Source organism: Manis pentadactyla, chromosome 9 (genome assembly GCF_030020395.1).
Source record: "Manis pentadactyla isolate mManPen7 chromosome 9, mManPen7.hap1, whole genome shotgun sequence".
Taxonomy (NCBI): Eukaryota; Metazoa; Chordata; class Mammalia; order Pholidota; family Manidae; genus Manis; species Manis pentadactyla.
In genome coordinates, this window is record NC_080027.1 from 7785361 (window position 1) to 7801049 (window position 15689).

General features: G+C 49.2%; 1 protein-coding gene and 1 long non-coding RNA gene across 2 annotated transcripts in view; one reads left to right on the forward strand and one right to left on the reverse strand.

Moving 5' to 3' along the window:
* Positions 1 to 3352, forward strand: part of PPFIA1 (PTPRF interacting protein alpha 1) — a 109362-nt gene extending 106010 nt beyond the window's left edge. The window contains exons 31-32 of the mRNA XM_036876023.2: positions 1045 to 1115; positions 1973 to 3352. Coding sequence (XP_036731918.1) covers positions 1045 to 1103 — 59 coding nt within the window. The 3' untranslated portion in view covers positions 1104 to 1115; positions 1973 to 3352. The remainder of the gene's footprint in view (positions 1 to 1044; positions 1116 to 1972) is intronic.
* A 144-nt stretch (positions 3353 to 3496) lies between these two features.
* Positions 3497 to 10967, reverse strand: LOC118907415 (uncharacterized). Its single transcript, XR_005022794.2, has 3 exons — positions 10474 to 10967; positions 7333 to 7483; positions 3497 to 6136 (listed from the first exon to the last, which is right to left on the reverse strand). It is a non-coding gene; the product is annotated as an uncharacterized LOC118907415 (long non-coding RNA).
* Between the last annotated feature and the right edge of the window lie 4722 nt (positions 10968 to 15689).

Here is a 15689-nt window from a genome sequence, read left to right on the forward strand (position 1 = left end):
TACTGAGACTAGGGTTCAGATAAATTAAAAAGAAGCCTACAAGATATAGGACATAAATTCTGTGGAAGGTGGCTTTTACCCTTGTATGATGACTGAGGCATAAGCCTGGTAAAATGGATGGTTCTGGTGGCTTGGAATCGGGGTGTGTGTAAATTGCAGTGGGTTGTCTGGAATCCGAGAACCAGACAGATCTGTGATCACGCATCCACACCGACAGTGCCAGCCTTCCTCACTCCTTTTCTGGGGCCATGGCAGCACATTCATCGCCAGATCCTGGCAAACCTGTGGGAAAGCAATTTTATAACTGGGAGGCGCGAATATCTGCTACAGATTTTTAAAAATTCTTACCCGTGTGAAAGGAGGAAGTGGGCCTCCCTACGGGGCCACGCAGTGTCGCGTTTCCCGACAAGAACAAAACCTCGCCCATGCGTGTCATTCCTGGGAGAAGCTGAGGCTGGGCTTTGGTGTTTGTAGGCGTTGTCCTCTGCCCACCCCTGCCACCACACCTGGGGGAGACATCAGGGCCTCTAATTGGCTGTGATGCCGCCCAGGGAGAGCAGGACCGCTCAGACTGGCACAGGGAGTGGATGTCACAGGCCCTTCTGCCCTTCGTGGGCTGGGGACATCCCACATTGCCTCTGACTCACTCCTCTCCTACTAGTCTCAACACATACCGTATTCGGGGCTGAAAGAAAACCCCAGTCGCTCTATAAATCTAGGAGGTTTGAGGAGAGACAGAGTTGCCATGTTAAGTGGCTGTCATTGGCACAGATGTACATGGTGGCGTCAGTGTGTGTCATCTGAAATGCCCCTGAATCAGCTCTCAGTGGCTCCTGGGGCTGTCTGCGAGATGAAGAGAACCCTGCTGGGTGACCCTTGATTCCCTTCCTCTGGCTTGTCTACTCCTGCTCTAGAAGTTTCCCTCAGAACCCCTCAGGTGCTGTTGTAGTTGTAAAAATGTATGTCTGTACTTGTGCCCTTGTGTGATGTGTAAAGACTAACTGCATGCTGTGTTTGCACGCTTCCTCGTGGTTCTCGGAACAGGCAACATGTCAGGAACGCAGAGGCTGGATTCTGCTACAGTCAGGACTTACTCCTGCTGAAGCCTCCTGTTGGTGAGTAGCGAGAATGCAGCCCCCTGCAGAGGCACGGCCACGCTGTCCAGAGAGCGACGTGGCCTTGGCCAGGAGCCCACGTCACTTAACGTAGGTTTTAAAAATAGACACACACAAGCCTCCTGCACCCGTTAAGATAATTTTGGTGTTCGGTATGCTTAAGGTTGATCATAAAGAGGTTAGTGTGTCCTCAGTTTTAAGGAAAAAGAGGTATTTCCACTTTCTCCTTAGATCTAAGAGTGCTGGCTTAATTTAAGTGTCTGCTAGTGTCTTTTTTGGGGAGGTGAGGCAGGAGCACGGAACATGGTGCAAAAGGACATGAGCACAGCCCTCAGCTGGCTGCCCCGAGCAGCGAGGAGCACCATGGCACGGCCTCCTGCCCGCTGGCATTGCCCACACACTGGGACAGCTCCCTGTCCACCCGCACGCGCTGACTTTGTGTGCATTACGTGTTTTTGAGTGAAACAGCCCCATCACAGTAAGTTTCAGGAGCGTTTACCATCGCCTGCCACCGACAGCCTTTTGGTGCAGAGGTTGGTTTTTTGAAACAAAACTGCATTGCCTCCACAGGGACGGCGTGGCCGGGTGGCCCTGCCTGGAGCTGGTGGCTTGGGGTGCGGGCCGGGAGCCCAGCCCCTCACTGCTCCTCCTCCCGGCTCAGCCAGGATATTTGATCAGTTTCCGCATCTTTTTTCTTTAGTTGGTAACTTTTAGACATATGCCAAAATGGAGTCAGTCAAGATCTGTCATCGCACAGTCTTTGGTATTTACCTGAGTTCTCAAAGCAGCTAAGTGCTGAAAAGAAGGCAGGCGAGTGGGAGGCACCCGGGCCTGACGCGCCTGTCCTTCTCTCCCAGTCTACCAGCACTACTTCTACCGGTGATCGCAGCGTTCGGGGCCCAGCCGACTGCATCTTAGAATTCAGTGGAGTCTTTCATCTGTTAATACTTGTTATATGGACCCTAAGATATTTTATTACAGAGTTTTTAATTAGTGAAAAATTCATGAATACCATAGAGAAAATATTTTAGAATTTAATGTTTCTTATATTTATGTAAACTTATGACTTCATTTATATAGTTACTTACTTTTTCATGTATATCCAGGCTATAAATATCCTTTGAAAATAAATTCATGTTCTTAATATCTAATTTTAGTCTTTGAAATGAATGTACTGTAATGCTTGTATGTATAAATTCTATGAACAAATATAGGGCTTTTGTAAATTATGCATTTACTGTAATTATCATTGTTCAATTTTTTAATAATAAATCATGACGGAGAAGAGGCTTTCACTGCGTGCACGTCATCGTGCACAGTGTGCGCCGCCCTCTACAGATGTAACCTGGCTCTACAACACCTGTTTTGAGATAAGCAGACTTATTTTCAAGCAGTTGTGGTTGTATTTAAATGATTGACCTTAACTATACTTTTTTTTAGCAAGAAATGCTTTTTTCTGCAGCATGAACAGGTTTTAAAATATTTGATGTTAAATATCAGCTTCTATTATTAGAACACTATGAAACCCCCTTAGGACCAGTCGACTCTCATAGCCTAGAGGACGGTTATGAGACTGCGGACTTGGACGGCTTGTCCTCAGTGATGGGCAGAAGCCGTGAGCTGGGAACAGGTCTCAGCTGGAGGAGACGGGGGGGTGAGGGGCCCCGACGTCTGCCCTGGCCTCCTCCCCCTCTGGGAGGGTCGGAAGGCGCCACTCAAGCACTCAGAGGACCAACCACGAAGCACTGTGCCCCCCCCGCGCCAGCGGATGGAGGCTCGGCATCCTGGGAAGAATGTAGTGCAACTTGACAAAGGCCTTATTTTTCCTGTGTAAATCATCTTTTTACATACATTTGTTTGTAAACACGTTTAAAGAATGGACCTAGTGGTCCATTTTTAGATTTTGATGATGTAGCTGTTTGCGTTGTTAAAGTAGCAAATGTAACTTACTTTTTAAATGGCATATTAAAAAGCCAGCAGGAAGTACGTTCAGATCATGATGCGTTATTTATTATGCAGCTGATACACAGACAGATAGGGACGGCGCGTCTTGTTACATTTTGTTTCTGCTTTTAATTTGTACAATTCATTGTTACCGTTCTGTTTTTCTGTTAATCTTTTGTGAACTTCCGATTATGTAACAAAGTGTGTACAGTCTACTTTTGAACTATTTTTATCACAGTATTATTTATTGCTGTCTTTCAATAAAGTACTGAAGCATTTTCCACTGCCAGTAACGAATACTGACAAGCCGTATTTCTGTCGGAAGCTGACTGCGGCTGTTTATCTCGTGCTCTAGGCTGACTGGAAGCAGTAGCGTCACGTGGGAGTCCCGGCGTGGAGATGAACGGATGAACAGAGAGGCTGCAAGGTGGACGTACAGGGTCAGGCTGTCCTCCAGGGAGGACCGGCCGCTCAGGGCCCTGGGCTCTGATCCCAGGCAGGCCTCAGACAGAAGCGGGGCGTGCAGGCTCCTCTTGGCCCAGGGAGGGCCGACGGCTGTGCACCCACGTGTTTTCTTCCCCGTTTCTCAGCTCCACTCCCACCTCCAGGTGGGCGTCATTTCCTGCTGCCCTTTGTGTGATCACATGGTGCTGTCCAGGGCTGTCCTTCCGGATTCACGGCCCCTGGGACAGGGAGCTGGCCTCTCTGGAACCAGGTCCGGAGCCCTGTACCTCCACCACGGTAGGGGCGAGGGCAACCCACGCACTGGCTCTGGCGGGGCCCATCCAAATGGAAGGGCTGGACACTGAGTCTGGGGCAGAAAGCCGGCCACTCGTGGGTGGCTGGGAAGGGGGTGCGGGGACCGCTCATGGGCGGCCCAGGACGAGAGCCCCAAGCCCGGCGGCAGACACCGGCCCGCCCGGGGCCGTGCTGGGTGGGCCCGGCTCTGTCCCTGGTCTTGTGTCCTCCAGGCTGTTTCCGTCAGGGAGGAGGTAGTTTCTGTTCCGGAGAGCCTGTGCTTGCTGCTCTTCCCGGGTCAGTCGGGGCAGCCTCACTTCCTGCCTGTCCTCGTCCTTGGGGTGCAGTCCACCTAAGCGTGGGAGCCACAGCATGTAGGGCTTGCTTGCTTTTTCACCCGACTTTCCATTTTACTCGACAGGCAAGCCTTGAATGTCCTGAAGCTTCTGGAAACAAAGGCACATTGATGCATTAAGTTGCAAGTGTGTTAATTAAAACTTGATTGGAACAGTGATTCCATTTATGCCTTTAAAAAGTCAGTTGAGAAATATGCAAAGCAAGCAGATGTTTCGGTGGCTTTGCTTTCCTAAGAATACTCATTGGTCACATTCCTCGGGCTGGTGTCCTGTAGACGTTCGGGGCGGCTGGCAGCAGGGGGGCCGGAGCCGGTGGGCAGCGCGGCTGTGGCCCGTACAGGGCTACCTATCTCGACTCTTCCCACCATTAGAAACTGTTCAGGCCGCTTCAGCCCCACAGTTGCTGCCTTACGGTCTCTCACCACGTGTCACATCCTGCATTTTTAAGGTGATTGTGGGTTTTTGCTTTTGTTCTGTACCTTTTGCTGGCTAAGTCCTGTCCCACCCAGAGGGCTTCCTGGATGTGGGCAGGGGTCCATCCTCCCTGTGTTCTTTGGCAGACAGACAAATGGCTGTCCAGAAGCTAATATTGCTTCTATTCTAACTACCAACAAATCCCTAAACTATATTCCTGAGTATCTCAAAGATGTACTTCTCTTACGTATCCTTAGCTTAATGGCAAATGAGTGGCAGCGATTCTGCTGTTTCATACCCATGGCTCAGTTGTGCGCATTTTCCAGTCCTGTTTGAGGCTGGCACCTTGTGTGGCCCCTGGCCTGGCACCACACCAAGTAACGGGTGGGACAGGAGGGTCATTCTTGGCCCCCATCAGCTTCTTGTGGCCACTGGCTCCACTGGCGGCGGCCACATCCCTCTGATCTCAGCATCTATCACGCGGCCCTCTTCTCTTCTAAGAACACCTCTCACTGGCCCACCTGGCTAAGCCAGGATGGTCTGTCCTCAGGATCTGTCACTTAATTATATCTACAGAGACCCCTCTTCAATGTGAAGTTGCGTTCCCAGGTGCCAGAGACTTGGACACAGATGTATCTTTGCAGGTCCACCATTAAATGCCCCACAGCATCCAACTTGTCTTGTGGAGAAGGCTGCCCTGGCCTGGAGATGTTGGGGGTGGAGAACTGTCCCCCTTCCGAGACCCACTCACTCTATGACGAACGTGGGTTCCTTGTCACAGGGCGCTGAGTTGAGAGCAAGGAGCCCCCGGCAGCCTTGGGGAAAGAGCATTCCAGATGCTTCCATGGTGACACGAAGCAGAGACTGGCCAGGAGGAAAGCAGAAGACAGTTCACAGTAATCAGAACGCTCCTTGGCATGCATGCAAATGGGTTGGACAGCTAGGACAGCGAATCTTCAAACCTGGGTGTGCAGAGTGTCACCTCAACGAAATTGGAAGGGCGGGTGGGGAATCTGCACTATTGAAAAGCAGTTTCAGTGGCTACCTGTTGAGGACCCGCTCTGTACCCAGGCACTTGGACGTGCTGGGGAGGCAGCATAAGACAGCAGGAGGCCACCTTCCTGTAAGGGTGGCTGTTTCATTCTGTCCATCCAGAGTTTGGCCAGGAATGTGAGCTGCACCGTGGCAGTGCTGCGGACGCTGCATTGGAGGGAGGAAGACGCTAGCTTTGGGGACACCGGCGCCACAGCATTGGTGCTGAGGGTTTTGCTCATGTTCACTTGACACACTTGCTGTTTCCTATGAATAATACATGTATGTGGTCCCCGGGCAGGACACGAGCACCAGTGCTAATCAACCCATTAGATATATCCCGACTCCTTCCACGTGGCCGCCCTCCTGCCGCAGCTCCTTGTGTTTGATTCATTCTGAATATTTTACGTAAGTCTTGCCCAGCACTTTCCGAAGAAGCCAACAGCATACACGTCTTTACTCACAATGAGTCACGGTTGGCAACTGACTTCCCGGCTTAAACTCGGCAGTTCTTGTCTTCAGGTAGAACAAAATGTCCTTGTAAAATTAAATACAAGCAATTAAGGTTTTTTTCAAAGTTAAAAAAGCAAGGTAAATATTTTTTAAAGTGTAACTGAGGAATTATATCACACAATGTCTAGGGCTGAAGGGATCCTAGTCACCAGTTCTCCAACGCTCTGTTGTCTTTTTAGCCGTGGACCGCGATCAGCACAGTAACATGCACACCCTTTAAACTAAAGCCAGCAGTCCCGCCCTTGCTCTCACTTCCCTCTGGTTCCTGTGCAGCTGTTGAACTGTTTCCTTACTCCTAAATCCTAGGAGCACAGTGTGGTCTCCGGGTTCATCGATTTTGGAATTCCCTATTGGCATCTCTAATGGCTGGTAAGAATTTTAGAATTTCTGTGCGTCCCCTTTCCCTCTACCAATCTCCCAACAGTTAAAACGAAGTTCTTGGTTAAATTGGTATTCATGTTGCCATTAGAAAGGCTGTAAATATTACGGATTGCTCAGCCAAGTGGATCACTGTGATGACAACAGAAAGGACACATGGTAAACTGTAATCATCCCATGCAAAATAATGCAAAGTCTGGGATTTGCTTTAAAATAATCTTGCAAGAGGGATGGGTCAGGATATGGATTGAACAAAATTGACCATGTGGGTTGGTAATTTTTGAAGATGGGTGATGGATTCTTGAGCGTTTATTATACTATTCTGCCTTTACATGTGGGTGACATTTTCTATAATAAAAACCCATTAATGGTTATTTTCAGGAGACCCTCTGTGGGACAGACTGGCTCAGTTTTCAGATGTCTGGATACCGTCCTGCTTGGCCCTCACCCTGGAAAGTGACTTATCCCAGTGCCCAACTGCAACCACAAGTCTCAGTGGGACGCATTCCACGCCCAGCTTGGCGGTGCACCCTGCATTTCCCATCCATCTTCACCACTTTTCACGTTTTGATATCTGTGAAGTCAGGACGCATCTCACAAGCAGTGGCATCTTAACGCTGGCTGAAATATAGCGCGTGACAAGTGTCGCATCACGGGGGGCTGCAGGTTCTTGGCAACTCACCCCATGGAAGGGGGCGTCTAGCTCCCCTTGAGCCTAGGCTGGCCTCAGTGACTTTGTTGACCAGATGAATGTGCAGATGGGACATACAGGGACCTCTGAAGTATGATCCACAGAAGCCTTGTGCAAACCAGCCACCCAGGAAGAGGGTAGTTGGACTCACCTGCCATGAGGCCACCACACTGGGGAGGAAGCCCAAGCCTGTCACACATGGAAACAGGGTCGGGGAGAGACCCCAGATGCTCCTGTCATCCTGTTGTGCATACCAAGCACATAGGTGAGGAAACCCAGTGGACATCTCGGTCCCTGAAGACCTGAGGGGTAGAAGAAATGAGAAATTCACCCCACAGACCAAGGCCCCAGACACATGGTCCTAGTCCAGTTCATCCCAGCCATGGCCAACCACTTGAGCCACTCCAGCTGAGGCCCCACTGGAAACAAAGACGAGCCACGTGCCCTATGCCCAGACTGACTTCCAATCCGTGAAATGTCAGTGTGATAAAATGGTTGTCCTTTTACCATTAACTTTTGGGGTAGTTTATTACACAGCCATCAATAATGAACTCATGTATGCAATGAACACTCACATTGTCTGTCTGCTGTCTTCTATTTTTTATGCTGGTTTTCCCCCCATAAAGTTGATTTCACAATCCACTAGAAGATTGCCATCTGCTCTGGCTTCTTACCTGCTGCTCTGTAAAACCCTACCCCAAACTTCATGGTAAAAAACGATGATTTGTTGTTTCTCTGGACTTGGTGGATGGGCAAGCTGGTGGTCTCTTCTGCTGGCCTCTGTCCCCCTGCACTGGGCTTCGTCACAGCCCTGTAGTCTCGGGCCCCAAGGCAGCAAGCTCCGAAGCTGCCAGGCATCTTCGGAATGCACACAGTGTCCTTTCTGCCACATCACATCCATCACAGCAAATCACAAGGCCAGCCCAGATTCAAGATGTTAGGGAAGTGCACCCCACCCATCTCTTGACAGGAGGAACAGTTATGTCACTGATATGGACTGAATGTGTCTCCCCCAAATTCCTACGTTGAAACCAGATGCCCAGTGTGGTGGTGTTTGGGGTGGGGCCTTTGGGAGGTGCTCAGGTCCTGAGGGCGGGGGCCTCGGGAGTGAGATCAGGGACCTTATGAAAGAGCCCCCAGAGGGCCCCCTTTCCCCTGCCTTGTGAGGACATGCTGAGAAGTTGGCGTCTAGGACCCGGGACGTGGCTCTGCCGGCGGCGCCATGATCTCGGGCTTCCAGCCTCTAGTTGCTTCTGTGGCTTATAAGCCACCCAGCCTGTGGTGCCGTTACAGCTGCCCAAACGGTCTAGGGCAGTCACCTGGCACGGAGGCGTGGCCACGGGGGTGCAGCGCTTGAGGGCTGTAGCTGGCGGCCCCCCAGCAGAAGGCATTTGCTCTCTCCCGGCCCTCGGGCTGGAAGTCCAAGGTCAGTGTCAGCAGGGCGGCTCCCCCCCAGCCTCCCCTGGGCGTGGGGACACCGTCTCCTCCCTGGGTCCTCACGTGGCCGTCCCCTGTGTGTGTCTGTATCCTGACCTCTTCTCATAAGGGCACCAGTCACATTGGATTAGGGCCACCCAATGACCCCATTGAACCTTAATTATGTCCTCAAGGGCCCCATCTCCAAGCGCAGATTCCAAGGGTTAGGGACGCAGTTCAGTCCGTAATGGCCATTATCAGAACACCTACCACACACTCCTGGGAACACGGCTGTCACATTCCTGCTCTTTTCTCTCCACATTTTGGCGATATTAGTCCATTGTCACCCAACGTTCCCTGGGCAGAGCGCAAGTCCCGAGTGAGGCTGATGACCGTGCCTTTTGCGAACTAACTGTCTTCATTCCGGTAACGTATGCTTTTTCTATTCTTGAGAGTTTGCAGTTTTACTGCCCTGTCTCTGACTGTACTTTAATTTCATGTATCATCCTGGGAATCAGCATTTTTGGTTTGCACCTCTCACCTTTATTATAGAAAGTTTTCGTCTCTACCTCCTCAGTAGTCAGCTCCCCGTCGGTCTCTCGTTCTCTGCTGCTGGAACACCAGTTAAGTCCAGATCGGAGTCTGGAGGGTAAGCCCTGACCAGTGGCTTTTCTTTCTGTGTCTGATGTAAGCTGATTGCTGGGACATGCATTGCAAAGCATCAGGGAGGCCACCTCAGAAATACGCACCAGCCCCGCGACCGGGTGGAGGGCCGGGCCCGGGCCGCTTGGCTGCAGAGATCTCCCTTGACTCCCAAAACTGACAATTTGGGCCACTTTTTTTTTTTCTCTTCCCGTGAACTTTAAATTCCCACTCTTATGTTTTGAATTCACCAATAGTGAACCCGTGAAGCCCTAGGCCCCCACTCTCAACCCCAGTAAAAGCAGACCCCCAAGCCCAGGGCCTCTGTCTCCTCTCAGCCTCTCTGTGTGCCCTCTGGTGTGCCTCCTGTGCTCCAGGGCTTGTGAATAGTAAACTCTTTTTCCTCCCCAGAGTTTTCTAATGGTTATTGCTGAGGGGCTTCTTGCAATCGTAGCAAGAACCACAGGGGTTGGACCAGTCATAGCATCAGTTGGGAAAGGGGAGATAGATGCCCGCGGGCAGCTCACTGGGCATTTCTGGCAGAGAGCATTGCTGTGATAGGCTGAGGCCCACCCAAGACGGGTCTCTCAGCGGGCCTGCCTTCTGACCTACCTGCTGTACCTTTTTTAGCAATAGCTTCTAAATCTCTGATTTCCTCCTTGACAGTGTAGATCTAGAGTTAGGCACGTCTACTGGGTTTTCCATTTCAATAACCGCGTTGTCCGGGTTCTGCTGTCAGCTCGGGCTGCCGTAAGAACGGAGCGGCAGGAGCTTATTTCTCCTGGTCCCCAAGGCGGGGAGACCTGAGACCAAGGTGCCAGCTGTTTGTGTTTCCTGGCTCGCCGACAGCCGCCTTCTTGCTGGGTTTTCTTGTGACGGAGACAGAAAAGGAGCCAGTGCTCGTGTCCCCTCCGCGGACACTGACCCAGCAGGAGGGCCGCATCCTCACCACCGCGCCCTGACCCACCTACCTCGGGAGGCCTCCCTGCCCAGGCCGTCCCAGCGGGCGCTAGGAGGAGAGGGCACAACTCATCCGCAGCACGCAGGCCAGATGTTAATTTCCTGTAACTGCCTGTCTCTGTTTGTGACTTTATTTCATAAATGTCCCTTGTCAATTTGAAATGCCATGCAAAAAAAATGTTAAAATCTCAACTTTGAAAATTCACTTTCTCATTTGTTCACTGTATTTGCTTTCTTATTTAATCAAGTTCTGCAAAGTTGCTCTGGAACTTACATCGTGGGCCAGTTTCCAGCAGCAGCTGTTTTGTTTTGCTCCTTCTCTTCCTCGCTGCCCGTCTTGCTCTGCGGGCGCGTCCAACCTCCGTGCAGGAGGGCGGGCCAAGCGCCTCCCAGTCCGATGTGACGTGATATAATACGACAGGCTTGATTCGTGCCACGTGTAACAGGCCAGCGTGTGAGCCCCGGGCCGGGTGCAGGGGGAGGGGGTGGGCGGGAAGGGCTGTCTCGGGGGTCCTGCAGGGACTCAGGCTGACGGGGCTGTGCCATCCAGGTCACAACTGTCACCTTAATGCGGACAGTTGAATAATGGCCCCCACGCATGTGCATTTCCTGATCATGGGAACGCGTCGTGTTACCCTTAGATGGCGTAAGGGGCTTTGCAGGGCTGGTGAGCCGAGGGTTTTGAGAGCAAGCGGGATTACCTGGGCGGCTCCTAAATGTCGTCAAAGGGTCCTCACAACAGGGAGGCTGGGGGAGTTTCATCGGGGAGAGGACGTGAGGAAAGCCGGCAGCCGGCAGAAGCTGGAAGGGCCCCCGGCAGGCGCCCCCCTTGGGCCTGCAGGAGGAACCGGCTCTGCCAACATCTTGATTTGGGCGCAGAGAGATTGGTTTCAGATTTCTGGTCTCCAGACCTGCAAGAGGGGAAATGTGCGCCTCTCCCAGCCACTGCCTCTGTGGTCTTCTGTGACAGGAGCCAGAGGACGCTGACCCTCCTGTCACCACGCCAGCCCACACACGGGGCCGCTTTGTCAGCCCTGGGAAGTGGGGCACGTCATTTCCTCTCACATTCCATCAGTGAGACCCTGGTTCCGTCACTGCGCCCACTTCCAAGGGAAGCTGACAAATAGATGCCCCGTAGCTGGGCTGCCACATGCCCAGCTGGTACGCAGGAAGGGCCGGGGCGCCAGCCTCCGCCACGCTCCCCGAGCCGTCGGCCCTGGCGGTGTGGACCCCACGGAGCCCACCCGAGGCGGGCGCCGGCCCGCACGGGTCCTGGTCCCAGTCCACGCAGCTGCTCTCCTCGGCCGGACTTGCCTCCACAGCCTTCTTCTCCGAGTGTCCGTGACGCAGGCCCAGCTCGCCGCTTTGCATTTCTGTTCACTCTGCGTCCACGGAGATCGTTACCCTCTTTCTCTTCTACCTTCGCTATCTATACCCTTCTGCTTTTCAAATTTTACATTATCTAATTGCCGTGTGGCCCTCTGGTCCTGCCACACCCTCTCTTGAGGGGCAGGAACGCCGCATCGAAGGGGGGCCTGCCCCATCTTTCCCCTGGAGGTCACCCCGAGGCGTCTGTCCTCCAGCAGCCAGAGCAGCCCGCGGGTCACGGCTGCTCGCCCGGCCCCCCCGTTGAAGCGGCTCCGGAAGCGCCCACTGCCCTTCTCCGGGAAGTGGCAACCCCACCGCCCACACCTCGCTGAAAGCGGCTGAGTGGTAGTGGAGGGAGGGCTGGGGGTTGACGCGAAGGGGTCATGTTTCTTTTGGGGGCATGAAAATGTTCTGAATTTCGGTGGTGGGGATGGTTGCAACGCCCGGCAACTGCGGTGAAAACCACTGGATTGTATGCTTTTAAGTGCCCATATCGCCTTCCCTTTCATTTTATCTCAATAAGATAGCTCTTAAAAATAATTGTCAACTCATGAAGCTGTTTTAAGAGGAAAATGAAATATCCTATATTTAAAGAAAATCTCCTGATTTGTTCCTGATAAAGCCCAGCCCTCTTCACATGTTGGTTCCCTACGTCCAGTTCTGACTTCCCTGTTCAGCCTACACTGGCTCCATGCTCCCCGGTCACTCAGCCAAGAAACCTCCTTCTGGAGCCTTCCCCGGGCTCCTTCTGAGCGCCTGGCTTTCAGACTTGGGTCCCGTATAAGCAGGTCTGAACTGTGATTTCCAGGAGTCTTGGGTACTGTATAGACTCCTTCCTTCACAGGGACAAAAATTATATTTCACAACTGCACTGGTGTAAGCGAGGTGGGGCAGGGACATGGGACAAGCACCGTGAATAACTTTCCTGCCTTTGATGAAAAATACCAAGACAGAGTTAGTGTAAGATAAATTCTAGCGGAAATAAGCAGGCAAAGAGAGGCAACAAAGGGCCAGGTAATTTATTTAAATACCACCCTTGGGTGAGGTTCCGTGGCCTTCTTGCCAGAGGCCAGAGAAGTCACGCCCAGTTGGGGAGGTGGGGCGCTTATAAGGGGTTAGGAGGGGCAGGAGTGGGCAAGCTATCCTAGGGGGCATGGAGAGGTATGATTGGCTAAAGGTGACGTAATAGTCAACTAGAAACTTTTTTCCTTCCAAGAGGGAGGAGGCTGACATCCGGGTCTTAGTTGGCACATCAGGATGGAATTCAGGGAGAGCTGTCCCCTTTCCATATACAGCACGGACCTTGGGGTCTGGTCTGTTCTCCCCCTATGGCACCTCTCTGTTCTGTTTGCATGTCCTTGTTTTTCCTTTCTCCAGCCTAACATTCCAGCCTTTTGGTCATAATGGGCGATGACTCAATCTGGCTACTTCTGGCTGACAAGGGACATCATGGGGGTTTGAGGCTGGTATTAGGCCGAAGGAGGGGGTTCAGTGGGAAGAGGTGCGTAACGGTGAAGTAACCTCTGGTTGGTGGCGACTCGGGTCATCTGGGTTAGCCGCTGTGGAGGAACCTGAGGACACAAGGGGCAACTAAGAGTAAACCACAAACTGTTATTAAGGGGCCCAGTAGGGGCATTAGCCAGGCTGTTATGAGGGACTGGAATTCTAGATTGAGTTTACATCTCAATGACTAGTATTAGGATTTAGTATAGATAAGACTGCATTATTGAAACAATACTTTTCTCTAAAATCACCCTTATTTTTATTAGAAGTAGTTAGATTAAGAAAATAATTAACAGTTGGCTTGATTATTTGCATAAGTGCAGCAAGAAGAGCAATTGATTACATGGGCTCTTTTAAATATGGTTTGCTGGAATTTTTTGTAAGGAATTTCAGATTGAACTTTTAAGGGCCTCTTGAGGCCAGAAAGCCAAGCCAGACTTGCCATCAGGTTGTGCCTGCAGTACCTGTAGATTTGGGTGAATTCCTCTCTTCTTGAGGTTCTTGCACCTGCCAGGAAGTGACCTTCTTTACTCACCTGGTCAGGCTGCTGGGAACTCTGTAAGCAAGGTACCAGGCCAATTTTTCCAAGGGGCTTTTTTGGCTCCATAAAGTCAATCTTAGTTCCTTAAAGCTGTCTGTTCATATCTGAGTTTACGCACGTGTCTCTCAGGTATGACGTTCCAGTCAAAGCCTTGGTAATATAACCAGTGATTTTAATTGGTTCTCTTACAAGGAAAGCAGATTCTTATTGAACTTTTACAAATAAACATACTGCCATGAAATATAAAGATAGTTACTGAGAGTTTTTAAATTCTGGACGGATCAGGTAGAGAGAAAGATAAAGTTTCAATTCTGCTTATAGAGACAGTCATTTACTAAACTGTTGTCAGCTTAAGAGAAAAAGCTTAAAACACTTTATCAACAACATTTGAAACAAAAAGCCACAAAATCACCTTCTTTAGCTTACTTAATCTTATGTAACCAATACCTGTTCTGCTGAAATCTAGTTCTTTACTAGTGTAGGAGTAATAAAATAGTGACTATAAATGGCAAAAGACTTACAAATGACCGTGGTTAAAGATCTGATGAGAGCTTACTGTAAGGCAGTTGACATAAGGAAATCCTGATATTTCTGTAACACAAAACATTCAGTAACAAAGTTTAGCATTATTCTTTTTGACAGTGCTTCTTAGGTAATTAAGCAGGTAATTATATATCAGATAAATAAGCTAAATTAGCCAAATACTTTCTCCAATGAGAAAAAAAATTCCTCTGACATGTTCCAGGGGCCTTCTGGAAAATATCAGAGTGAACTAGAGGCAAAAGCACTTTTTTGAATTTGATTTTGGGAAGTTGTTAAAAGTTTTAAGACACTTCCTTAAATAGGACCATAGGTTGCTATGAAGCAACACTTATCTAATTAACTAGAATGACAACAAAGTACTTCAAAGGCAAATAAAGGTTACACAGTTGTTATCAAAGTTTAGCTTTTAGTCCTCTTAATATTAAGATCTCATTTTCTTAAAGATTCCGACAAGTCACTAAGACTTTAAGCATAAGAAACTGCTTTGATAAAACAATTAGAAGAACTTTCTGCAATCTTTCAATATTAAGAGCTGACAGTTAAGAAAACTTTGTCTTTTTAACTGAAAACAAAATTCTAATTTTGCTGTGTACTTGATACTGAGACTCATTTGCTTTAATTTTATATAGCATGACCATATTAAATTCTTCTACAAACTTTTTACAACTTTCTTTTATCAAAATACATATTTTTTAGCATGCAGAAATGTTTTCCTTACTACTTTACGTAGTTGTTTTTTTATTTTTATTTTTTATTTTATTTATTTATTTTTTTAAATAATTATTTTTTATTGAAGGGTAGTTGACGCACAGTATTACATTACATTAGTTTCAAGTGTACAACACAGTGGTAGAACATTTATATACATAATTCTAGGTTCCAGCTATCACCCTACCAAGCTGTTACAATATCTTGACTGTATTCCTTATGCTGTACATTACATCCCGGTTACTTATTTATTTTACCATTGGAAGTCTGTCCTTTTTTTTTTTTTTTTTTTTTGTTAGGGCATCTCTCATATTTATTGATCAAATGGTTGTTAACGACAATAAAATTCTGTATAGGGGTGTCAATGCTCAATGCACAATCATTAATCCACCCCAAGCTTAATTTTCATCAGTCTCCAATCTTCTGAGGCATAACAAACAAGTTCTTACATGTAGAACAAATTCTTACATAGTGAATAAGTTACATAGTGAACAGTACAAGGGCAGTCATCACAGAAACTTTCGGTTTTGCTCATGCATTATGAACTATAAACAGTCAGTTCAAATATGAATACTCATTTGGTTTTTATACTTGATTTATATGTGGATACCACATTTCTCTCATTATTATTTTTAATAAAATGCTGAAGTGGTAGGTAGATACAAGATAAAGGTAGAAAACATAGTTTAGTGTTGTAAGAGAGCAAATGTAGATGATCAGGTGTGTGCCTGTAGACTATGTGTTAATCCAAGCTAGACCAGGGCAATAAAACATCCACGTATGCAGAAGATTTCTCTCAGAACAGGGGGGGTGAGGTTCTAAGCCTC